We start from the raw sequence: 26,149 nt of genomic DNA on the forward strand, positions 1-26,149 counted from the left end.
GTGCAACCGATGTAAGTGCCAAGATTACATCTGGGACAATTATACTTATAAATGACACTGGAGGCAAACAGGGGCTGATCTTATCCTTAACTTGGAAGAGTGAGCCGATATTTTGGGGGTTTATGGGAATTAGGCATTGAATAGGTTATGTAAAACTCCCGCATTAAACCATTCGTTTATGAAAAATAGAAAACAATATTTCCAATTTCCTTCTCTGGTATATCTGAATTCTTCATATTCATATTCGCTGTTCTTTATATTAAAAAGAAAATTGGAGTATGTAAGATTTATAAATTATTGTGCGTCAACACAATCTCCTCAAAATTCAGTGTTCCAAGCATGCCAACTGTACCGCACACTTCAAATGCATTTCGTCACCCTTCGGTCAAACGAAATGTATTTATATTAGTTGAAGGAAGTTATAGATTATATAATATTTTATATATATATTATCTTTCGTATGTTAACTTGAAATAAAAAATTTTTAACAGAAAGATCTTTAAACAAGATAACCTGATACATTACATAAGCCAAACTCCACTCATGTATTATTTGCGTAAAATAATAACGATCAATACAGATGATAATCTGTTGATATGGTTGGTAGGCCTGTTCCTATCTAAGCATAATGAAACATTCATAATGATTTGGATAAGATACTTAGAAACCTGCTTAAACAAGGTTTGTTCATGAATCTTACCTGCCAGATATATATATAGCTGTATTCTCCAAAGTCCGACAGAATTTCAAAACTCCCGGCACACGCAGTGGGTCGGCCAGGTGGTAGTACCCATCCCGCCGCTGGGAGGCGGGCGTAGGGAACCATTCCCATTTTCTGTCAGATATTTTCTGTCGCCGGTGCAGACAACAAGTGTTTCTGCACCTCCGTATGGATTTTGGAACTCTTTTGGTCACTTGAGTATCCCGATTGATTTTTGGTTATTTGATTAGGATCGGTGGTTAGGCATACGCTAATTGTGGATTGTTTTTTATTTTGGCTTGATTTTTCCTTAACTTACGATGTCTGGATCTAGTTCGACTAGGCCAGAGTATGTTGTGTGGAAGAATGCAAGGTTAGGCTACAGAAAAACTTCGGTAGACCCTCATACAGTGTGCGCGAATTGTAGGAAACATGTTTGTATGTTTGATGAGCGCTGCAAACGAGTGTGAAAATATGTCTGATTCTGCGTGGAAGGCTTATGAATCATAGGTACGTAAACTAGAACTGATAGTGTAAGGAGGTCTTCCTCCAGGCGTGTAACACAAGTTACCCGTCCAGTAGAATTTATCCCTCCAAAGACCTGTGGATGCCTTCGGGCCCTACAATAGTGTCTTTGGAGGGTAATACCCTATCTGTGATTCTTAAATCTTTGCGTAGCCTGGAATCATGTTGCATTGGAAAGTTATAGTAGTGTAGTGAAGTATAGTGATAATGCCATGAGTGTTCATTCTATCGCGTAAGCGTATAATTTCTCATTGACAAAACACTACCCGCGTGATGGCTCTCCCTACCTCGGTGAGGCAGAATGTAGTAGGGAGGTAGCTGTCCAAGTGTCTAAAATACTCTACGTTTGTTCATAAAACTTACCAGTCAGATATATGTATATATATATCTGCCGGGTAAAGGTGAACAAGCGATGTTGTATCATAGTAATATTATTTTGCCCTTACGTCATATTACTATCAAACGGTTGTATGGTTCAAGTTATATACTCATACCATAGTACTCCTACGGAGTACAACCGAGAGTACGATTATTCTTATTACATTTAAGCGGTTCTCCCTGCAACTATTCAGGGGTTGCCGGTTTCCCTATTTTAAACATTTAAGGTATTGTTAGGACATACCAAGTTAGCCTTTTATATTTATCAAATTCAGTTTCGCTTAAATATATCAGTTTGATGGATTTTGGTTTCTGCTCTATAATGGTAGTAAACCCTAGTCATTCGTAGAATGGTGTAGGTGGCAACTCAGGCAGAGCAGTGCGAGAACGACGAACGTTCTCTGAGTCTGCTGTCACTAATGCGTAATGCCAGTGCTCAGTTCCATCTGATTGTCTGCCATGCACAGTAGGTTACGTCTCTCTCTCTCCTGTGGGATTGACGGACTAACCGTATTTCTACCCTACAATCACGGCCTTAGCCTCGGGTTGAGGGGAATTCTAGCATACATGGCTGAACATCTTCACTTTGCGAGAATTTTTTCATAAAAAAAAAAAAAAAAAATAATAATAATAATAAATAAATAAATATATATATGTGTGTAATGTAGACAATGTGATATATATATATGAATTTGGTACTGTGGTACATATATATGTAATGTGTATATATGTATATAATATATATATATATATATATATATATATAATTATATATATATATATCTATATATATATGTATATGGGTATATATGGGTAAAGTATATATGTGTATGTATATATATATGTATTAGACCTTTTTCGGTTGCTGTTTACCGCATGGTAACAGAATTCTGTCCGAGTCTACAGCGGCATACACACATGATTTCCCTCGAAACAAGAATGATGTGCAAGAGATGCAGTCAATTAAGCTCGCCGAGACGTCCCTTGCTCGATTATGAAGGGGACTCCTTCCGCTGCCAAATACGACAGCGCCGAGCGCGACGCTCGGCAGGACGCTTGGATGGACGCACAACGTAATGCTTCTTCAGACATTCGCCGAGAATCAGAGAATAGTAATGGATCTCAGGAAGGAGACTTTTTAGGAAGAAACAAATGAACAATCTTCTACAGTGTTCTTCAAATTACTCCTGTTTAAGTGAAACGCAGCCTTATTAGGGAAGAAACATGCTGTGGTGAGGGAATGAATGAATTGCAGGGGACCATTTCCTCGCTGGAGAAGTTTGTTTTCCCTGAATAGACTGAAATTCACACCTCTCCAGTTTTTCCTGCAGAAAAAACTGGAATAGCATAGATGATCTAGAAATGATTCTGACATCTCTCATAGTCAAGATTCGTCTATAGGTTGATGTCATGGCTCATAATCTCATAGAATTTGAATCTTGACAGATTCTTTGTCTTCAGAGACGTCCTCCCCCGCGAGGAGTTTGGAACTCTCGGAGGGTCTCGCTCCTCAGAGAACGAAGACGCTATCGGTCGCACAGGCGGCCGTCGTCTTTTGGTTCCTCGGAGGGGGACGCTTCTCGTCCGTTAGCTCCTTTCTGCCTTGCAGTCGTCTCCTGGGCATTGGAAGGCTTTCCGCAGTAAAAGAGAGCTAAGATGTATGATGTATGTCTCAGGGAGGGGGACGCATTCACGTCCCTCTCTCTTTTCTACTGTGTTGCGATCTTCACCGGAGAGGACGTCTTCCGATGAGTATGCTTTTGAGCGCTTCGGTCGCTCCTAACATATATCCTTGGCGGTCCATGTGAGAAGGAGGAGGGCTTCCCCTCGCCCATCGTCTTCTCAAAGGATCAGCCTTTTGCCTGAGAAGGAATGTTCTCCATCGAAAAGGATGATTGTGTCTTGCAACAACAACTTGTTTTGTTGATTGCAGTGTGAGAAAGGCAAAAGCCACCATCGCTGAGAGGAACGGATTGATAGGCTGCCAATCAAGAGTCCAGGCAGTCCCTTATCCTTCTCCTCGTTCCGCTCTTTCGCCAGTTGCCTTGCTCTCTAGATTTCATGCAGCTGCGCCAGAGGTTGTCTAGAGACACGGTTACCATCTTCCCGAACGTGTGTCAGTTGAGAAGAAAGAAGAGGTCTTGGTTCGATGGCTTCGAGCCTCTTTTGAAGAATAGTTCAGCCTGCGGCCCCTCAGTCTTCTCCTTCGCAATTGTTATCTTCGAAGGACGACAGGCTCGTTCATGCCTACCACTCAAACGCGGTGTCTGAAGGATTTTCAAACAACTTAATCGTTGGTGAAGTCCCTGGAACTACTGGTGAATTTCGAAAAGTCACATCTGATCCCAACCCAATCCATCGTGTATCTGGGGATTCAGATGGATTCAGTGGCTTTTCGAGCTTTTCGTCCCAGGGACGTCAGCAGCAAGGCTTAGACAAAGTGTTAGCCTTCCTAAGGAAAGATTCGTGCTCGGGAGGGAATGGATGAGTCTAACTGGGGACCATTTCCTCGCTGGAGAATTTGTTTCCTTGGGGAGACTGCACCTCAGACCGTTACAATTTTTTTTTCTCAAGTACAATTGGAAAGAAAACAAGAATCTACACATGATCTTGGAAATTTCAGGAGAGGTAAAACATCACTTGAAATGTTGGCTAGAATCCAGTGTAGATGTTGGAGGGCGTCTCTCAAGCTTCAGAGCCCCGACCTAGTGTTGTTCTCCGACGCGTCCACCACGGGATGGGGAGCATCATTTAGGGTGAAAGGGGGAAGAAGTGGCAGGCACCTGGAGAGGGGAACAGGTGTCCTGGCACATAAAACCTAAAGGAAAATGGCAGCCATCTTTTTTAGCTCTCCAGTTTTTCCAAGAAAAAGTCTCTCGTCGAATAGTCCAATCAACTCAACAAACACCACAGCTCTGGCGTACTTGAAGAAGTAGGGAGGAACACAGTCTCAGTCACCCTTTTTGCTCTGGCAAAGGAGATCTTGCTGTGGGCAAGGGTCACTGGACGTCATGATCCTTACGAAGTTTGTAGTTTGTAGCGATGAGTACGTAGAGATTGTCTGGGCAGATCTCTTCAGCAGACGAGGTCAACTTCTGCCAACCGAGTAGACTCTGCATCAGGAGGTATGCCAAGAGCTGTGGGGTTATGGGGACGTCCGCTCGTGGATATCTTTGCGACGTCCCGAACGAAGAGGCTTCCACTGTACTGCTCCCCAGTACTCGACCCAGCTGCAGTGACGATAGACACACTTCTCTGGGACTCGGACGGGGATGGACCTGTACGCCTTTCCACGTTCAAGATCTTAGGGGAAGTCATGAGAAAGTTTGCGGTGTCGGAAGGGACGAGAATGACTTTGTTCGCCCCTTCTGTTCCTGGCCTGCGAGAGAGTGGTTCACAGAGGTCATGGCCTTTGCAGTAGACTTCCCGAGGACGCTTCCAGTAAGGACAGATCTACTCAGACAGCCCCCACTTCGAGGAGGTACCTCAGAAGCCTCTTCGCTCTGAGTCTGACTGCATTCAGACTATCCAAAAGTTGGCCAGAGCGAGAGGCTTTTATACGTCAATGGCGAAAGCTATCGCCAGTGCAAGAAGAGCGTTTTCCAACGCAGTGTACAATCGAAGTGGATAGTCTTCAGGAGTTGGTGCAAGAAGAACGGCATTTTCCTCCACCACGACCTGTGAGCCAGATTGCTGACTTCCTTTTCTGAGAAGGGAGCTAAAACTTGCAAAACTTGCAGTCTCTACAATCAAGGGTTATAAGAGTGTGCTTTTAGTTGTCTTTAGGCACAGAGGCCTGGACTTGGCGGACAACAGAGACCTTCACGATCTCTTGAGATCTTTCGAAACGATGAAGGTTCAAACAAAACCCAAGTTGCCGTCTTGGAACTTTGGGATGTAGTTCTGAAGTTCCTCATGTCCAGTCCATTCGAACCTATGCATGAAGTGCGAGCTTTTATGAATTCTTCTTGGTTCCATAACAATATGTCATAAAGGACATATGAGCGTCACTTACGGGAGATGCAATTTCTGTGTTGACCTCCCGTTACACGAAGGATGTCAATTCAACCTACAAGAGATCCTTTTCTCTTGGTTGTTCGTGTCTGCGGATACGTTGCTGGGATAGGGAGCCGACACTGATCCATTAACTATGTGAGTTCAATTTTTTAGTCTTTAAAACCGCTTTTTAAAAATTTAAAGCGGCTAACCCTCGTGTTAGGATCAGGGTGATCGGGAGCGGTGTTGTGCTCCTAATTATGCTAATAGGCATAGGTATATGTCAGTGATGTGATTAGCACCCACTGACAAATGCCAGTTAGGCTTTGCCGAGTAAGTGGATAAAGACCCTATCGGCAAACCCACAAGAACTCTTACCCATAGGTCACATCCTCGCTGAGGCTCTTGAGACGAAGCAAATCCTAAGCAATAGCTAGGAAGTCAACCCTCTGTCTGAAAAGATAGGAACCAAGGTTTCATAAGATGGTCCTTCTTATAACTTGTGGTGTTTGGTCAGGAGCCAAGGTTACCAGTGTCAAAGAATGCTTTGGCTTTTTTCTTGAGGGGCACCATCAGGAAGTGCATTCATCCTGTCAAGACAGTGATATGAAAGTGTTGAAGGTGAATGCGCATGGACTGAGGGCTATTTCTACGTCGGTGCCTTCCAAAGAACATGGCACTCAATGACATCCTTGAATGACCACATTTTGGTGTAGTAATTCATAGTGTTTGCCTCGCACTACCTTCGGGAGGTGAGGATTACATACGAGAACTGCTACTCTTTGGGCCCATATGTCGCAGCAGACAATATATTGGGGACAGAGAGTAGCACTCTTCCTATCTTTTAGAAAATAATATGTAGTTTGGACGTTTTAATTTTTATTTCTTTTTTATTTATTTTTATATGTTTATGTAGGTGTTTAGTTTTTTGTGGTCTTGGGTAGGCCGCCTTAGGCGGACTTCCCTCCATTAGCCTTGGTTTTACGAAGTTTAACCAGATAGGCTAGGTCAGGTGGTAATGTTTTGCTTCGCCCTCACAGTAGGGTAAAATGTTTTTTGTCACAGTGTGGTCACGCCCCCATTGACAAATCATCTGGAGCGCACCAGCTACATAGGTCACGTCCTTGCTGGCACCTCCAGTGAAGCATTAACAGCATTCGGTGTCTAAACAACACCTATATGATCTGTCACATTGTGGTCACGCTCCCCGTGACAGTTCATTAGAGCGCACCAGCTACACAGGTCACGTCCTTGCTGGCACCTCTAGGAATGCAGTACCGAAATTGGAGGTCTATATAGGATCCTTAGGTTGGCAATTTGTGGTCACGCCCCCCGTTGACAGATCCTCTAGAACTCAACAGCTTCACAGGTCACTACCTGCTGGAGTCTCTAGTAAAGCAGAAGCAGACTTGGGTGACGGTACTCACGAAGTCAGCTATGCTAACAGTTAAGGAACCAAAATATCAATCATATATATGCAATTGTTTCCCAAAATCAAATCTGTCTCCCCCTTCCTCCAAAGGTGGGATTCAGCTATATATATCTGGCAGGTAAGATTCATGAACAAAATGATATTGTTATGATACAATAAAGTTTGTTCATACTTACCTGGCAGATATATAATCAAAGTGCCCACCCACCTCCCCTCAGGAGACAGTGGCACTAGAAAAATCTGACAGAAAATGGGAATGGTTCCTTACGCCCGCCTCCCAGCGGCAGGGAATGGGTACTACCACCTGGCCGACCACTGGGTGGGTGTGCCGGGAGTTTTGAAATTCTGTCGGACTTCGGAGAATACAGCTATATATATATGTGCCAGGTAAGTATGAACAAACTTTATTGTATCATAACAATATCATTTTTGCCATGTAATTTTAATTTTTATTTTACCTTGTGGTTAACTAGATTAAATTAAATTTTTCATAGTATAAAAGAAAAAATTTGCTGAAATTAATTATTGTTTTCTTTTTTCTATGTAAAAAAAAATGAAAACTTATTAAAAGATATATTTTGTAAAGTGATACAGTAATATGATAGTGCTATTGTACAATATGCTCCATTATCAAAAATCTTTGCAGCAACATAATTCAAGAGAGAGAGAGAGAGAGAGAGAGAGAGAGAGAGAGAGAGAGAGAGAGAGAGAGAGAGAGAGAGAGACCTATTATGCTCAGTATGGGGTCCAATCTGGAATGAGCTTAATGGACATAACTGCATTATAAATATGCTGTAAATCATTTTTATCATTAAAATTAGTAGTCACATACACAATATGAAAATATGTATACAGTATTTAGTGAATGAATTGTGTTGCTCTACAAAAAAAGCAAATTAGCAATAATTTTAGAGATATGGTCAATAGAAAAATTCCACAACTTAGTGAAAGTTCCCCATGGAAACGTGAATAATGTGTTCCACAAAAATCCGCAACAAAGTGGAGACCGCGGAAATGTGAAACGCATAAAACGGGGGAGGTCATTATGTTACTAGAAGTTCTTGGTACTAGGTATAAACCCTGACTGGTCTGATCTTTAGTTAATTTAAGAGTGCGAGTACAAGTAAACATGGATGGTTAAGATGAAATAGTAGCATCTGACAGGAAAAAGAGGAAGCCACAAACTCATTTGTGTGGTGAGTACTCCTCTTATAAATCTTGTTTATTGTAAGATAGGCTCTAATCTTGGCTGCTGAGACACACTAGGCTACATTCCTTACAAGCTAAACGTTTTGCATATTTCTTTTAAATGAATCAGGTTTGTATGTTCGTTGGCTGATATTCATACAGAAGCTGTCTCCTAAATTTTTTTTAAATTTTATAAGTTATATTTGCAACATTGTAGATTAACCTGCTTTTTTTTACATCTGTTCAACAGAACACGAGCATTTTTCCCACAGACGAACAGAATGCACGGTTCTTTATGCCATTCTATTATATTTTCCAGAGATTTTCCTTTTGGACCAATAGAGAAACTGACATTATTTGGAATACACTTTCTTCCCTATGGTAAGAAGTGTTTTTTTATGAGTCTTTTTCATGTGTTTTTTTGTTTTTTCTTTTGTTTTTCTTATTATTTTTTATTTCTTTGTTTATTATTTATCCTATTTCACTAGTTTTTTTAAGTGTTTTTTAAATGCTTACATTAAACTCAAAAGTTCTTAAAGAGATGGGCAGTTGCTTTATAATGACGTTATTATTTATTATTCAGAAGATGAAAACCTATTCATAGAGGAAGAAGCCCACAGGGGCCGTTGACTTATAATTCAAGCTTCCAAAGGATATGGTGTTCATCAGGAAGAAGTAAGAGGATGTATTGGGAAATAATACAGAAAGAAGAGATAAAAGAAGTGATACAATTCTTCATGCTAAAATCCCATAGTGCATGTTTTATTACAGCTAAATCATGATCTCATGAACATCACATGTCAATGGACCTGATTGCAAAACGCCCTGTCATTTTCTTTGAATTGGGAAAATTTATTCATTTAGTTGCTGAAGAGAACCAACACCTTTTCACCATGATCTTCAGGAGACTAATTTAGACATTTTACTATTTAGACCTTATTAATTCCATTTTTAATTTTCTTAAAAGAAAACTATTGTACCTGTTTTGCCTGTCTGTCCGCACTTTTTTCTGTCTGCCCTAAGATCTTAAATACTACTGAGGTTACAGGGCTGTAATTGGTATGTTGATCCTCTACCCTCCAATCATCTAACAAACCAAAATGCAGCCCTCTAGCCTCAGTAGTTTTTATTTTATTTAAGGTTAAACGTAGCCATAATCGTGCTTCTGGCAACGCAACAACACTGGCTGCCTGAGCTAGCTGAGTTTCATGGGCCCCGGCTCATACTACAGTATACCCAGACCACCTAAAGATAGATTTATTTTTGGTGGCCTTCATTTTGTGCAGTGTAGAAAACTATTGCGCCAAAGAAACTTCATTGCCTTTTTTTACCTGTTTATTTTGATATCCAATAAGATATTGCTTAATTACCTTGTGTACTATATAAAATATTACTTTAATAACCTTGTGTACTATGTAGTCATATACTGTAAGTATGTATAGGGCTCCAAAGGTGGCAGAAAGTCTGATTTTTATTGTAATACTCTGATATTTAAATCCTTTTTCATCCTTCAGCTGAGCTTACATGTGAATTTTGTTGTGATGAAGTTCTCGTTGAAAATCTTGTAGAGAGATCTGATGCCAATACCTGGATCTTTAATGGTAAGTTCATGTTCAGAATTTCTTATGGAAATATTCAACAAATCTTAGCTAGAATCTCATTATCTGCTGCTCCCTAGAATAGATTTGTATGCCCAGTTAACATAGAGGAGAAAATGAGACGTGATGTCTCAAAGCTGCCCATGCAATAGCAGACTCTATTCCATGAATGTGCATTTCATTGTATAGATTAAGAGTTAGTTACTGAACTTCTGATCCCCTCTGTCATCTGTAGCTTAGAGCCTATAAATAGCAGTCCCTGTACAAAACAAATGCTCTGTTGAAGTGCCATCTTACCCTACTGTTAAGTTTCCCTAAGGACTTTTATTTCTTCAATTTAAAGAGAATGAAGCTATATTTCTCCTGGGTGTGTTGTTCAGGATACTGTGTGGTGTGTCTGTGTATGTTTGTACCAAAAGCTGGCTCGTAGATACATAACTCATTTGTTCTGAAAGCTCTCGCGAGAGAGAGCAGGACTTTAAAAAATCTCTCTCTACAGCCACTATGACTACATCTACTGCTACTTCTGCAACCGTAACAACTACTCCATCGACTTCTTTAACAACTACAGATACTACTACAACCACCACAACTCCCCTACTAATGATACTTCAACTTCAACCACCATGACCCCAGCTACAACTGAAGTAAAAAGTAATTATTCATCCTTATTCTATCTATTACAAGTACCGTGAACACTAATGATAAATATTGTTATCCCTGATACTTTAATAATTGTTTAAACATCTAAATAGTTTTATTAGCATAGGACAAATTCCTAAATGCTATAAATCATATAATTAAATATCAATGCCATAAGAAGGTATTCCTAGCTCAGAGGGTGTCTCCTATTATGATAAGTAAGGTATGATCTTAATTTAAATATAAGTTAAAGGCAATGGATCTTAATTTAAATTTAATAATTCAAGGCTTTAAAGTCGCAGAAGCATTGCGCACATTCTTTCAAATGGAGTCAGTTTATAAGATGGATTTAAAATGGGTTAAGAAATGAAATTTTAGCAGAAAATCGTCATTCATGTGTATAGCAGCTCTTGACAGTAGAAATTAATGTTTAGTGATGAATAAAGATTTGTTTTTCACTTCAGCTTGCCCATTGGGCTTCCAGACATTTAATGGTTCCAGTTATTGCTTTTGCTGGAATAAGCAGTCATGGAGAACTGCACAAAGTGATTGCAAAGGACTTGGCAGTGAGTTGGTCAAGATAACAAGCAATGCAGAGAATGATTTCATTGGAAGTAAGTACTACAAAGATTTCTCTCTCTCTCTCTCTCTCTCTCTCTCTCTCTCTCTCTCTCTCTCTCTCTCTCTCTCTCTCTCTTATTATTTTCTTCATTCAGTTCTAGCAGAAGTCCATATAAGCCATGGCATTTAACAAACACTATTATCTGGAAACAAGAATTCGTTCTTGTGACCTGCCATATTGTAAAGTTTATTTAACCTCTGCTTCCCACCAACATAGAATAAATGTAAAATTTCCTTATTTGTAAAATAATTCCCTCATACTAAAGTCTGTCCAAACAGGATACAACTTCTTTGTATTTTTTTAGATAAAATGTAATGACATAATATACTGTAAATATTGTCAAAAGTGTGTTGATGGTCCAACTGGCAGTTCTAAGTACTCTTTACGTGTGATCACTCATCCGTCAAATGGTTGTGGGGAAACTGACTGGTAAAACTGTGCATGAATACCTGGCCTTCGATTGTACATTTCACGAAGATGTGTATTCACAGAATGTTTCTTTCCAGATAAAATAGTAGATCAGCATCACTGCTGGATTGGACTGAATGACATAGACACGGAAAACTGCTTTAAATGGTCTGTGGATAACAGCAGTATTCAAGACAATGGCAATTATTCAAGGTGATTATATTACTATACTATATTTCCTTTGTTTGATTTATAGGCTATCAAGTAAAGTGAGACATTAAGCAGTATCCCAAATTTACCTAATTAACAAAGTATATGGAAAGAAAAACCTTCAATCTGAATAGCACTTAACCTACCTAACAGCAGACCTGTCATGATGATCAGTTTATATAGGTATCACAGAAAAACAAGTGATGAAATAACAAAAGGGGTGGTAAAGCCCAGCCACAAGAGACTGATATGGAGGTCGGGATACAAAGAAAAGGGAGGAGCGAAGGGCTTTACTCCACAGCCTGATATGTTTTGATGGAAGCGAAAAGTAGAAGGAGTTTTCCCAATCAGTATAGAAAGTGAGTGCCTTTATAATGCACACAACACTAACCATACCTGAAGAGATAGTCACTGGCACTTATTCATGCAATACAATTTGAAGACATAAATATAGCAAATGTATCACTCAGAAGCATGCAGTCAATTAAACGCACCTCTTCTTTGTAAATAAAAATTTCTTTTTTCTTTGTTGTCGAAAATCATATGGTGAACTCATCCCGATTGTTGCTGTTGCAGAGACTAATATTTAACAAATAGCTGGGCAGGGTCAGTGTTGGGTTTTAATGGAATCAGGTGCTCTTGCTTAATTTTTAATCATCAGTGGTGGTTCATCCAAACTGAAGCCTATTCAATATTTGTATTACTTTCCATACTGATTGAGAAAAGATTCCTACTTCTACTTTTTGCTTTCATCATAATTTATCAGGTTGCAGAGTAAAGCCCTTCACTCTACCCCTACCTTTGTATCCCCAACTCCATATCTGTCTCTTGTGGCTGAGCTTTCCTACTCCTTTTGTGATTTCATCACTTTTTTGCCTGTGATTTCAGTCCTTTTTTGCAATGGCAATGCCCTAGACCGAGAAAAATGTTGTAACAAAGGAATGGAGTGTTTAGGTTTTAGATAAAGTTTTCTTAGACCTCTGCGGCTTCCCTGTGATAATGGTCAGCTCAGTTCTTTTGCTGCATAGTATACAATTTATATATATATACAGTTCCCCTGGTTTTACACGTTTATCATTTCCGCGGCTCACTTTGTCAAGGATTTTTGTGGTACACATTCTTAATTCACTTTTCCACAGGGAACTTTCATTAATTTGCAGATTTTTCTTGGGCAGTATTGATAAGATTATCACTATTTTGCTTTTTTCCTGGAGCAACACTGTATTCACTAATTACTGTATTTTTCCATTTAAGATATACTAGCGCCATAAGATCAGCAGTTTATGATGCCATAATGGGCGAGTTTCGGTTATCAGTGTCGTAAGGTGCTGATAATAGAGTTATGGCACCATAATACCTAACAGAGGCTCCACTAACTGGTTATCGGCGCCATGAGCCATAAATCAGTTTTGGTTAATGGCTGTTTTCGCTTATCAGCACCCCGCCAAGATCGAAACCCCTGCCAATACCCGGGGACTGGATGGATAGCTTCTTAGGAGTATCAGTAACAGGTTTGGGGTGGTGGACGGATCCTTGCAGTAGAGTAGCAATATTAAGTGCCATCGACTTGGATAAAATCAAGTAAGAAAGAGGTGCCAATACTTCTATAGCCCACAAATTCACTATTGGCAACTTTTATACTAGCTAAAATCACGAATGTGGCATCTTAGGACTTCAGTTCTGCTTCTCACTTCAATAGTGCAGGAGCAGATTTACAGTTTTAGAGATGCTACCTGATGAAGAAGTAGAGATGGATGTGAGTATTCATTATAAAAATGGAGAAATCTTTCAGGAATCTGCCAACATCATAATTGGACAGGGAAATGGAGCAAGACGAAAGAAATGGATGAGCTGTGAAACATGGAAACAGAGAGAGAAAAGAAGAATGGCAAAACTTAACTCTTAATCATTAAAGAAAAACATCCCACATCTGACCTTATTATGAACTGAATATATGAGCCTTGATAGTGAAGTAAAGAGATGCTATAGAAGAGACAAAAGAAGGTTCATAGATTCTACTGCAGATAAGACAACATAATCTAAATAGAGGAGATGGAAGAAGTATAAGATTTGCATATGAGGGTATTTGAGAAGTCGCTGGAAAGAAGAGACAGAGGTGAGTTACCTGTCAGGAATGAAAATGGAAATCTTCTAACTAAGGAATCTGAAATCAGAGCAAGATGGAAAGAACATTTTGAAGAGATGCTAAATAGGCGAACCCCACCAAATGAGGAAGACATCCTTGAGGCCGAACATGATCTTCCTGTAGATGTGACATTAGACTGGCAGAGGTCATTTTGGCAATCAAACAACCGAAAAACTATAAGTCACCAGGAATGGATGGTATTGCACCTGAAATGTTGAAGGATGATGAGATTCAAACACTCATTGTGTTCAATGAATTATTCAATCATATGTGGTGAGATGAAGTCACGCCTGTTGAATGGAAAAAGAAAGGGATTATTGTTAGAGTACCCAAGAAGGGAGATTTGAGAGACTGGGAATTGGCAAGGGATCACATTGTCACCAGTAGGTATGAAAGTTTTTTCCAAGGTAAAATTAAATAGAATAAAACCTGTAATAGATAGAATACTTCTAAAAGAGCAAGCAGGTTTCAGAAAGGGTAGAGGATGGGACGATCAGATTTTATTCTACGACATATTGCTCAACAGTGTAATGAACTAAAATCACCTTTTGTTTTATGCTTTGTGGATTTTGAGAAAGCATTTGATAGCATTTCATGTAGTATGTTAAGAAAGATTCTAAGGCACTATGGGATACCAGAAAAGATTGTAAACATCATAATGGATATGCATAATGGAACTTGTTGTAGGGTATTGGTTGATGGTAGTCTTACAGATGCATTTAAAGTCAAGACTGGAGTACTACAAGGTGGAATACTGTCCCCTCTACTGTTTACTATGGTGATTGATTATGTTATGACCAAGGTAATGCAAGGAATAAATAATGGCGTTCAGTGAAAAGGTGACCAGGGAATATGTGATCTTGAATACGCAGATGATATAGTTCTAAGTGCCTCTACAATGGTTGAAATGCAGGAAGTGATTGATAGGTTAGTACTGGAGGGGAGAAAGGTTGGATTGGGGATCAACTAGAGAAAGACTGAGGTCATGCAGATCCAGAGTGGTGATCAGACAAACTGCTTTATCAGAGGAGTGATATTACCCAACTCAGACACTTTCAAATACTATTTGTGAACCATTATTACCAGCAACGGATTACTAGGTACAGAATTCAAAGAGAGAATAGGGAGGGCAGAACAAGCATGCTATAAACACCCATACCTGTACCATACCATAGCCATTCCTATACCCATACCAATACCAATAATACACCCATATCCCAACCATACCCATGTATAAACCATACCATACCCTTATCCATATTCATATCCATATCCATACCATACCTTACCATACCCATACTTACAGTTAGATTAACTGTACTAATAATAGTCAAGAAAAGTCTACAGCAGAACCAGCTCCGTTTATGGGGAAGGGGGAGGGGGAGGGAAGAGTGAAGGGGAGAGGGACTAGGAGGGTGAGGGGGAGGGGATGGAGAATGGGACGAGGAGGACTGCTTAATTAACACTTGATCGTGTGCTCCAGTGTGCAAACAAACAAACAATCAAACATTTCAGAGTTTTATTATAATAGATGGTGCCAAGGGACATACTGGTCTATGGATTTAAAGAGAGTAAAGGAATTTCTCCACTTTGCAAATAGGCCATTATGAATTCTAGTTTTTAGTGATCCTTTGGTAATAGTTTGGATGAGATAAATTGGCTTCCTTTATTCTAGGATGTTAATCAGTATTAAAAATCTGAATTAAGCTACGCACTGTACAATAACATATAAAAATACACACACACAGAAAGAGGTAGCGAATTTATGCATACATGACATTCATTATACTCTCATGTCAAATATTAACATTGTTCTAATCTTAACTGTTCATTATTTTTAGCTGGGCAGGCAGCCAACCACACAATGACAGTGGACAAGACTGTGTTGGTAAATTCTCATGGTAAATGGCGTGATGATGACTGTGCTGCGAATCACTGGTAAGAATAATCTTTGAACTTGATAGTTACTACCTGTTACCCTGGGTAAAGGAATAGATTCACATGTGGAAGAGAGAAACCCATAGCTCATAACAGCGAAGTATCTGCCTTGTATAGAATTTGATCCCCAATTCTTAGCCCTTCATCATTATGAGACACAATTCGGTCACATCTGAAAAGATCACAACCTCCTAGGTATGGGGACTTGGCGAGAAGATTTTCTATCACTCCAGAGGCATTGAATGAAAACAGTAAATGATGGAAATAATAGCATCCAGAGAAAACCTGTCCAATTTTCATGTTCTATTTAAGTTTTTGATCTTAAAGCATTTAGAACTGATGTCGAGACAATCCTTGTAAGAGATTCGACGAGATAATCGCGACTCCCTTTTTAAAAGTGAATTCTAGTGGCAGGGCAAGGTCAATAAAGTCATATTAAACATTGCGTTGTTTCAGATTTCGACATTAGTTGAAATGAAATTGTCATTTATGAAACTTTACGATGTCTGTTACATGAAAATGTGTACTTTTATTAATGGAAAAGAAAATGTAGTTGACGTCATCATGCTTGTCTGTTTCCTTAGCCTGAGAGTACAATCAGCATTTATCCTCATTTTTATTCACCTTCCTGTTTTTTCTACAAGTGTGTAGGACACGCTGATGAGAAAAAAGTTGCTTGTTGGATTATCAGCAAAATGTGTTTGTCTTTGACCAATCTTTTCCTTCGGATCTTTATATAATTTTTAAATCCATCACAACTGTCCTCTTCCCTAGATTTCTTATTTGCCTTACAAGGTGTGTAGGACACGGCTGATGAGAAAAAGTTGCTTGGTGGATTTATCAGCAAAATGTGTTCGTCTTTGACCAATCTTTACCTTCGGATCTTTTACTAAAATTTTTTAAATCCATCACAACTGTCCTCTTCCTAGATTATTATTTGCCTTACAAGGTGTGCCAGCCCCACCCTGTAGATCAGTTGCTTCCAGCACTTTTTTCAATGAATATGGCCAATTGTATTTATACTTAAAACAGATTTGTTGTAAATAATGTAAATACAGCACTGTTGTTGTTGATGATGGTATTGTTTATTGTTCTGCTGATTTATAGAATTTCTGTTGCTATGAATTTATTTATTAGTTTTGATACTGACTTTATGTTGTTAATTTTAATTCTTTTGGATGACATTGAACTGAACTCTGGGCCTGAAACCCATTTCAGTAAGAAAAATTGCAGAGTAATTTACTAAATATTTCAGGACATAAGTTTCAGATTTTCTTAATCTCCCAGAGTTGTGGCCCGTACCCTAAGATTGATGTTTTTCTGAGACTTGTAAGTAGTAACAAGTCAAAGATTGAGTTTTTATCTAGGAGTTGATGGCCCTGACATTATTTATCGTCCCACACACAAGTTATGGCTGTATACTCTAATTCCAGACTAAAACCTATTTATCATCATAATGCTTGGAGTGTAGTTGCCATGAAGTTCTTTGTTTTAAAGTTTTCAGTAAGTTCTACATTGTTTATGGATTTATTGTTTACCACAATCTAAATATTGACAATTCTATACATGACTATCTCTGGGAAAGGATTAGTATGGCTCAGTTACAGGATTCAAAAAACTTCATTTGTTATATGTGGAGACTGTAATGCAGAGCACAGTGAGTGGCTACATTCAAATTCCAAAGATCAACATGGCCAGTCTGCTCTTAAGTTCTGTTTATCCTCCAATTTTGTCCAGCTATCTCTGGTAATAGATTAGACCTCATATTCACAGATGTTTCAGCAATCGTCAAGTCCAGGCATATGAATATATAGGCGGCCTCTGATCATTGTGCCATTGATATGACATATCTGTCAATCAGTATGTTCCTAATGCCACTATTGGATAAATGGTCTGGCTGCAATCTAGAGCCATTGGGGGATCAGAAGATGGAACCTTGTCAGGCGCTTGATATTTCAGATGCCATATTAGATCCTGATACCCGAAGAAGCTTAATGAAATGCTGATGGCTATTTTAATATGGTATGTCCCTAGAAAGGTCATCCAATTGGGACAAATGACCAGCCATGGTTTGATGATAAATGTAGACGAGCATACCATGAAAACACCAAATTCAACTCATGGTGACAAAATTGTTTGAATGAAAATTACACTTTTTATTGCATGACACGTAACTGGCAGGTATATATATAGCTGTATTTTCTGAAGTCCGACAGAATTTTAAAAAACTTCCGACACACGCAGTGGGTCGGCCAAGGTGGTTAGTACCCATTCCGCCGCTGGGAGGCGGGTATCAGGAACCATTCCCATTTTCTATTCATAAAATTTTCTGTCGCCGGTACTGAAAACACCTGTTTTCAGTACCTCCGGCTTAGGATTTTGGAAACTTCATTTGCCGCTAGTATCCTAATTGTCTTTTAATTTATTTACTTGGATTTGTGGCTAGGCATACGCTATCTTAAATTGATTTGAATTTGATTCATTTTTGCATAAGATATCTGAATCTAGTTAGGCTAGTTTCAGATTGGGGGTTGTCTGCAAAGATAGGGTGTGGCTACCGAAAGCTTCGGTAGTTCCGCACTTGGGGGACTTGGGGGGCGCAATTAATCAGTAAACATGTCTATTTCCGTAAGGAAAAAGTATGATTCGTATGTACGCAATTAATCAGTAAACGTGTCTAATTCCGTAAGGAAAAAGTTTGTTTAGTATGTACGCAATTAATCAATTACGAAAGTCAGGGTAGTGATACTGCTAACCTTCCGGTAGACTTTATTTTGCCTAACGCTGTAGTATGGCCTACGGGTTTATGACTATGTCTGCGAAGAGGTGATCGCTCTCCTTCATTGTTGTGAAGAGTTCTACTTCTGTTTTTTGTTACGCCTAACCCTGTAATGTTGCCTTCGGGCCCTAAACAGTGTCTGTAGAGGTTATTGCCCTTTCTCTTATACTATTTCGATTCGTAACTTAGAATCGAAAGTGCTTGCTTTAGAGAGCAATAGTGAAGTGGCTAAGTGCAGTGACAGTGCCCCTTGTGTAGTGGAGGGTGCGTCAGATCGCCTTATAACGCCTCTAGGTCTAGACCTCTGTCGAACTCCCAGAACCAAGGGAGAGGGCATGTCGAAAGCCGAAGGAGGGTTTACAGGGAACCCCACCGATCTGGCGTGCCTTCGGCAGTTTCTGATGAAAATCCCAGACTGCCAAAGTGCGTGCAAATGCACAATCCTGAAGGATTGCTTCTCGTCCTCCGAGGCGTCCTCCCCGCACAAGGGTTGGAGCTCTCGGAAGGACTCGCGCCCTCTAAGAAGCTTTATAGAAGAGGACGCTTCACGTCCCTTCTCCCTCGTTATGTGTTTCTGTGAGAAGTAAGAAGGCGAAAGTTGCCTGATCACGTGTACTTCTTTCCACCAAGAAATAGGAAAAAGAAGGCAGTTTCTCTCGCTTGTTTTGACGCCTGTCAGGAGCGCACGCTTATTTGGACGATTCGGCTTGAACAGGACGCGGTCGGATGGACGCACGCACCAGTGGACGCCGAGCGTCCTCGCCAGTGGACGCCGAGCGCGCACCAGAACGTTTCTGTTGAACTCTTCAAGCTCTTGTTTAAGATTTGAGCCTCAAGAAAGTGGAACAGAAAACTTAGTCTTCGAAACCCAGCAAGCACCTCGGGTTTCGTGGAATTCAAGAGGTCTCTGTCAATATTATATTGCTTTTCGCAAAGGTGGATGGAGTTAAGGAAAGCTCAAGGGAAGATCTCGTTTTCTCTACCTCAGTCAAGACTTTGAGATAAGACAGTTACGGGTTATGTAAAGGCTCGACGTCCTGAACGTCAGGATTTTTCGGCAACGTTCAGTAGGATTCTTGCAAAGGCACTCATCAAAAGGACGCTCTTCAGGAAAGCGCAAGACAGGACTTCCTTTGCCATACTGCCAATAAATTTAAAGCTTTTTAGACCATCTGAAAGGGTTTTTCAGATGATAGATTTTGTTAGTTTCTAGTCGAGACTTCCATGCCGATTGAGCATCGTCGTTCTACCTACCGTAAGCCCAGTCTCTTAACAGGATTCTTGTCCCTTCCTTGTTTGAGACGGGAATCGAAAAATAAAAGGCTCGACTTCCTGATTGCGTTTTGTCAATTCAGTGACTTTCCCCCCATTGACAATATACTATCGTTTTGTCAAGTAATTGGGTCTCCCCTCATTGACAAAATATCTCTGTACCGTTAATGGGTTAGTTCTCATTGACAAACATCTCATTAACTTGATATTGCGTAAGCGAATAAGGACAAGGTTCGGAAGAGCTCTCCTTCCTCATTCGCAGACTCGTACAAGAAATAGACTTGTAGACTACGTCATACGAACGTTATGTCCAGTATCTTAAGAAGCTTGAGCTGACTGCTTCGATTCTCTAAGTTTTGTTCATGAAACTTGCCTGTCAGATATGTATGTAGCTGTATTTCCGAATTCAGCTATATATATGTCTGCCAGGTAAGTATGAACAAAACTTTATTGTGATATAATAAAATTTTTTGCCTTGCGTTATTTACTACTGGTTGGTTCAAGTCATACACGCTTGCTGTAGTTACCTCTTCGGATGGCAACCGAGAGGTCTATTGTCTACTATTTTAGGACATTTAATCGTCACTCCTGCAGCCTTCCAGGAGTTTCCGATTTATCTTTTACCGTTTGTATGGTAGTGTTCTGACGACACAAACGCATCTATATATTTAGCGTTTTCTGTTTTCGCTTAAATATACCAGCTGAGAGTCTCTTTTGCTCAAAAAATAAAAAAAACGACCTATTTTCTTCGTAGAATAGGGTAGCTGGCAACCCAGACATAAAGTTAAGAGACGACGTTCGTAAGCTGCTGGCTGCTGCTGTGTCTGACTGTCCAAGTTCCAAACTTCCAACCGAGCCAGTAACAGATCGTGCGCTGTCATGCTCTGTAGGTTACGTCTCTCTCCTGCGGGATTGACTGACTAACCGTATCTCTGTGCTGGCGGTTACGTCTCTCCTGCGGGATTGACTGACTAACTGTATCTCTGTCCTACAATCACGGACTTTAGCCTAAGATTGAGGGGATTTCTTACGTGAATGAATAAACGTTGCATTAGTTTTGCCTTACTATGTTCAACAGAGTTATCTCTTAATCCTTTCGGTGCTCGTTACCACACGGTATAGAACTACGAGTCTACCGCAACATTGCACTTTTATATGCTCTCCTGCTTAGGCAAAGCACAGCCTTATAGGGAAGTAAGCATACTCGGGGAGGGAATGGATGAGCTTGCTGGGGACCGATTTCCTTCCTGAAGAAGTTGTTTTGTTTCCCCGAATAGACTGCAATTCAGACCACAGTTTTTTCCTACCGGGAAACTGAAATATTATTCAAGATCTAGGAATTATTCTGACATCTCTCAGTGCGTCATGATAGAAAGAAGGTGCCGGACATCTGGATAGTGTTTCAGATGTCCTGGATCTTAATCTGAAAGAAAGAATAAATGCAATTCTTGTCGTCCCTCCAGTCCTCGAAACGAGTTTTTGGAACCAGTGGTCCACATCAACTCTGATATTCCACAGCTCTCTCATATCTTAAGAAGTATCTTCTCTCGGTCCCTGCTCGAGTTTACGAGAAAGAGCCTATTATAACAACAGGCGTAGAATGTAACGATCATCTAGAGGTTCGTTACAGGATTGCAAAAGTCCGTACGAATCGTCTCGATCGACGGCAGCAACGATAGATTACTAACATGCTAGGGTATTTAATTAAGTGGTGTTCTTTTTATGGTTGTCTGAGAGGGTTATTTCCTCTTCAGTATGTGAAGTGTAATGTGTTACGTTAGCTTTGTGTGTGGTTCAGGTGGTCTAACTTATCCTAGCATGAATGCCCCTGGTAAGAGAGGGCTAGGGTTTCCTGTCAAACAAATTGGTCCCGTCCAGTTGTCAGACCCTTGTTATTAGCTTTCTCCAACAAACAGGTCACATCCTAGTTGAGAGCTACTAAGGTTTAGTCAGGCTAAGTAGGCAGGACCTACGAAGTCAGCTACTTAGCAGGTAAGGAACTTAAGAAATAATTTTAAAAATTAGTTAATTTTTGAATTATGACGATGTTGCTGTCTGTGACCCACCTCCAAATGTGTCAATCAGCTATATATATACCTGCCAGGTAAGTGTCATGCATAAAAATGATATTGTTATGATACAATAAAGTTTTATGCATACTTACCTGGCAGGTATATATAATTAAATTCCCACCCTCCTCCCCTCAGGAGAACAGGGTTCAGAGAAAATCTGAGGAAAACGGGAATAGTTCCAAGTACCAGCGCCACGGAACGTGGGGGAGATCACCTGAACTACCAGTGGTCTAGCGGTTGCCGAGAGTTTTGAAAATTCTGCCAGTGTGAACAGACAACAGAGAATGTTGTTTGACAGATTTGCATCTGTCAAACAACAAAGACCTTCACGATCATTGAGGTCTGTGGAATCTCGATTCTAGCTCACCATCTACTCTTTTGTCTCGCCTGTTTTCTCGGAGTCAGACACTCGTGCGAGAATCAGGCGACATATAGTAGCCCTGAGTTTCTATTGACGAAGTCGATTGACGGACGACGTTGGGTTGCGTTGATACACCCCCAAGGTTTGACTAGATTGAATCGCCCAGGCAGTCCAGACATCACTCCTTCAGCTAAGAATAGTGCCTTTTGGTCTTCAGGGTACAGCTTGCTGTCCTTGATTCGTCTGACTGGTCAACTGGTCGTTCACCCTGACTTTAGTACAGACTGTGCATTTCCGGATCGAAACTTTCAATATGGAACTTAGACGTAGTCTGAAGTTCTTGATGTCAAAGCATTCGAACCTCTCCTGCCTGTTAACTTCTTGTATGTGATCAGGAAGGCCTTCTTCTAACCACCCTAGATACGACAAGAGGGTTAGTGAGATTTTAAGCCATCGTCACAATTTTAAGTTTTGGCTTTAGAGAACACAAGGAGGTGTGCTCTCTAAGCCTTTCGTTATGGCCTAAGAATGGAAACCCTTTTTTGTCCTTGGGCCAGGATCTTGGAAGCAGGATGGCACAAGTTAGTGGGCAGGAGCCAGAGAGAGTCCTGTGCCCTGTCAGGTCTCTCAAGTTTTATCTACTTAAAATCAAGAAAGTCGAAGTCAGTCGGGCAATCTGCAGTGTTCCGAAAAAGACCAGACTTGCCCATATCGAAGTACACCCTGGTTTTAGGGTTAAGGAGTTCTTTCACAAAAAATGCTCCTTCATTGTTTGCACCAAAGATTTGAAAGCTTTTTATCTGAATGCTCACGAGGTGAGGGCGCGGCCTCGGAAGCATTTCAACAGAGCATGGCACTCAGCAACATCCTGAGTACCATGTTTTAGCGAAGCAACTCCTGGGTTCACTTCACACTCCCTGCGAGATGTGAAGATGGCATATGAGATCTGCTGCTCGCTAGGGCCATACGTGTCTGCAGACACAATCTTGGGGGCAAGAAGTACTACTCATCCTATCCTGTAGAAAATGGTTAGGAAGAGCTCTTAATTTAGTTGTGGAGTCGCTGACAACGGCGACTTCTTAACTCTGAAGCCTTAGTTAACACACATTAAGTTTGGCTAGGTTGGTCAGGTGGTGATGATATAATATATATATATATTTATTTTTACTTCTTAGCCCTCATGGTATGGTCAATAGGTCTAGTCACATTGTGGTCACGGCCCCCGTTGACAGATCATCTGGAGTGGGCACCAGCTTATAGGTCTCTACCTCGCTGCAACTCTAGTAAAGCAGAAGCAGACTTGGGTGACAGTAATCACGAAGTCGGCTATGCTAACAGGTGGAACCAAGATGTAAATCATCTGCATGCATTTGTGTCCCAAAATCCTTCTATTCTGTCCCTTCCCACCTCCAACGGTGGGGTTCAACTATATATATATATCTGACAGGTAAGTTCATGAGCAAAATGATATTGTTATGATACAATAAAGTTGTTCATACTTAACTGGCAGATATATATATATTCAAGTACGCACCCACCTCCCCTCAGGGGACAGTGGAAATAAAAATTATGAATAGAAAAATGGGAATGTTCCTGATACCCGCCTCCCAGCGGCGGGAATGGGTACTAACCACCTGGCCGACCACTGCGTGTGTCGGAAGTTTTTTTAAATTCTGTCGGACTTCAGAAAATACAGCTATATATACCTGCCAGGTAAGTATGCATAAAACTTATTGTATCTAACAATATCATATTTTTGTTGAGTCTCGCTGTGCTGCAAATAGAACTTCCTATACAGCTGAAAGAAATTGACAATAATTCCTTAAAGAGAAAACTTGAAGTAATTACTCAGCCTTATCTGTGGTGGACCAAATTGGGATCATCTATCTTTGGGTCAGGGTCATCTTCCATTCCACCACTACTAACAGATGATGGAAGATGGTTAAAGGCTCTAGGGAAATGGCAGGACTGCTTCATTTAGCTATTGAAGCTAAGCAATCAGCTGAGGATGTCCCTCTCCCTGATACTTGTCATCCTGAACCTCTTCTTACAAAATGTGCATTTCCCACGGGGATGTTAATAAAATTCCAGATAATCCTAATAGCTGAGGTGGAGAAAACCTTGGTGGTTCTGCCCTTTGTTTTAAAAAAGTGTTTAGCGTGTGTCTCCCAAGTTTTAGTAGATTCTGTGTGTTTTTATGTCGACTTGGTATCTTTGTGGTGCTGAAAAAACATTTTTAAGCTGCTATATGAATATGTGAATCTAAAGGGTCGTTAGGTGATAGACATTATGCATTGTAGGAAGCAGCTAGGTATAACCTGCGATGCTCTTTTAAACTTGACCATGCCATTTGCAATGGAACATTGTACTGCTTTTGATTTAGTAAATCACAATGCACTTTTTTTATAAACTTCAGAATCTTGGAGTGGGTGCATATGTTTTACGATTACTCAAGATTCCTTGCGTGTAAGCAGCAGCGAGTTGCTGTGGACGGAATCTTTAGTGAACCAAGACTATTGTGTCTGGAGTTCCACAGGTCAGTGTTCTTGTTCCACTGTTATTTTTAGTGTATACAAGGGACGTGGCATAATGAACAAATTTGTGGGTGTAGTGAAGTCTCCACTTATGAGAAATGAAGCTGCCCTTAACCTCAACTGGTACATGGATCGGATCAAGGAATGGTGTGGTTGGTGGGGTATGAAGTCTAAAGCTTAACTCCAGAAAATAAAAGAAAACACTATTGATTGATTATCAGATCTCGTACAGATTTTCCACTCCATCCTCCCTTTCAGGTGGGTAGAACTTTGCAGAATGAGTCTGAAGCTGTAACTATTTTTGGAGTAACCTTTGACTCACATCTAACTTTTGAGAAACATCAAATGAAAGTTTCAGCAAATGCCACACCAAAGTTAGGTATTGCTTGTAAGGCCTCATATATTTTTATAAGTGATAAAATCAATGTACTAACCTGTTTTAGGTCATTTGTTCTCCCTTTTCTAGAATACTGTTCTCTGGTGTGGATGTCTGGTTCTGCCAGAGATTTATCTCTTTTAGATAGAGTGGTTCGTGGTGGTAGGTTTTTGTTTCCTACTAGTAGTGGTTACGACTTGGACCATCGATGGATGGCCTCTTGTTTGTCACTTTCTCTCAAGTTATATTTCAACAGAGATCTTTCACATTTACAATTGATCCTGATCCACTTTTATCTGCCGAGATCGACCAGATTCGCTGACAGCAGCACCAAGATGCAGTAAATGTGCTTCGCTGTCGAACTTCTCAGTTCTAGAGGTCCTTTCTTCCTCATACTGTTGCACTGTGGAACAGCCTCCCAGAGAAGTTGTGCAACTGGAACATCAGAAAGTTCAAGCTGAGGTGTAATACATTACTACCAGAGTACTTTTCCTCCTTGCACCATTGTTTACGTTCTATTTGTTGATCCAATTCATTTTTTGTTCTTTGGTTTTTAATTAATAAGTGGGGTCTCTTCTTCCTGTATTCTTTCTCTTTACCCCTTCTTACTGCTTCTTAAAAAACACCTATTCTTTGGAAGTTTGAATTTTAAGTCAGTGACCCTTATGGCTTGTTCCATATGAATAGTTTTCATCTTCTGAAAATAATAATAAGCTAATAATAATAATAATAATAATGATAATAATAATAATAATATTGTTAGTAAGACTAAAAGTATTTGATCTTTTAGTTCTCTTGAAGAATTTTTCTTTGTTTCAGAAATGGTGGTTTTAAATTTTTTTTAAAGAATGGTTTTCTTTTCAGTTATGTCTGCGAAATCCCAGCCTCATAGTTTGGCCTTAAGATAGTAGAGCAGCTGTGCCTCTTCAGGGACAGTTCCCAGCAACCAGCACATAATTATTGCAGTCTGCA

General features: G+C 40.1%; 2 protein-coding genes across 14 annotated transcripts in view; one reads left to right on the top strand and one right to left on the bottom strand.

The window, feature by feature from the left end:
* The window catches only part of LOC135220025 (CD209 antigen-like protein E), a 677,021-nt gene that overhangs the window by 611,745 nt on the left and 39,127 nt on the right, over positions 1-26,149 (top strand). For 3 of the 11 annotated variants that reach the window (XM_064257344.1, XM_064257343.1, XM_064257348.1), the window contains 3 exons: positions 9,734-9,820; positions 10,317-10,471; positions 10,924-11,073. In XM_064257344.1, the coding sequence (XP_064113414.1) occupies positions 10,444-10,471; positions 10,924-11,073 (178 nt within the window). In that variant the 5' untranslated portion in view covers positions 9,734-9,820; positions 10,317-10,443. Of the gene's footprint in view, positions 1-9,733; positions 9,821-10,316; positions 10,472-10,923; positions 11,074-11,587; positions 11,703-12,953; positions 15,212-15,686; positions 15,784-26,041 lie in introns of those variants that run through there. The other 8 variants (XR_010315549.1, XR_010315550.1, XM_064257347.1 and 5 more) reach the window with 8 other exon arrangements.
* The window catches only part of LOC135220027 (CD209 antigen-like protein E), a 596,816-nt gene that overhangs the window by 566,395 nt on the left and 4,272 nt on the right, over positions 1-26,149 (bottom strand). The gene's annotated exons all lie outside the window — the stretch shown is intronic.

Source organism: Macrobrachium nipponense, chromosome 1, assembly GCF_015104395.2.
Source record: "Macrobrachium nipponense isolate FS-2020 chromosome 1, ASM1510439v2, whole genome shotgun sequence".
Lineage (NCBI taxonomy): Eukaryota > Metazoa > Arthropoda > Malacostraca > Decapoda > Palaemonidae > Macrobrachium > Macrobrachium nipponense.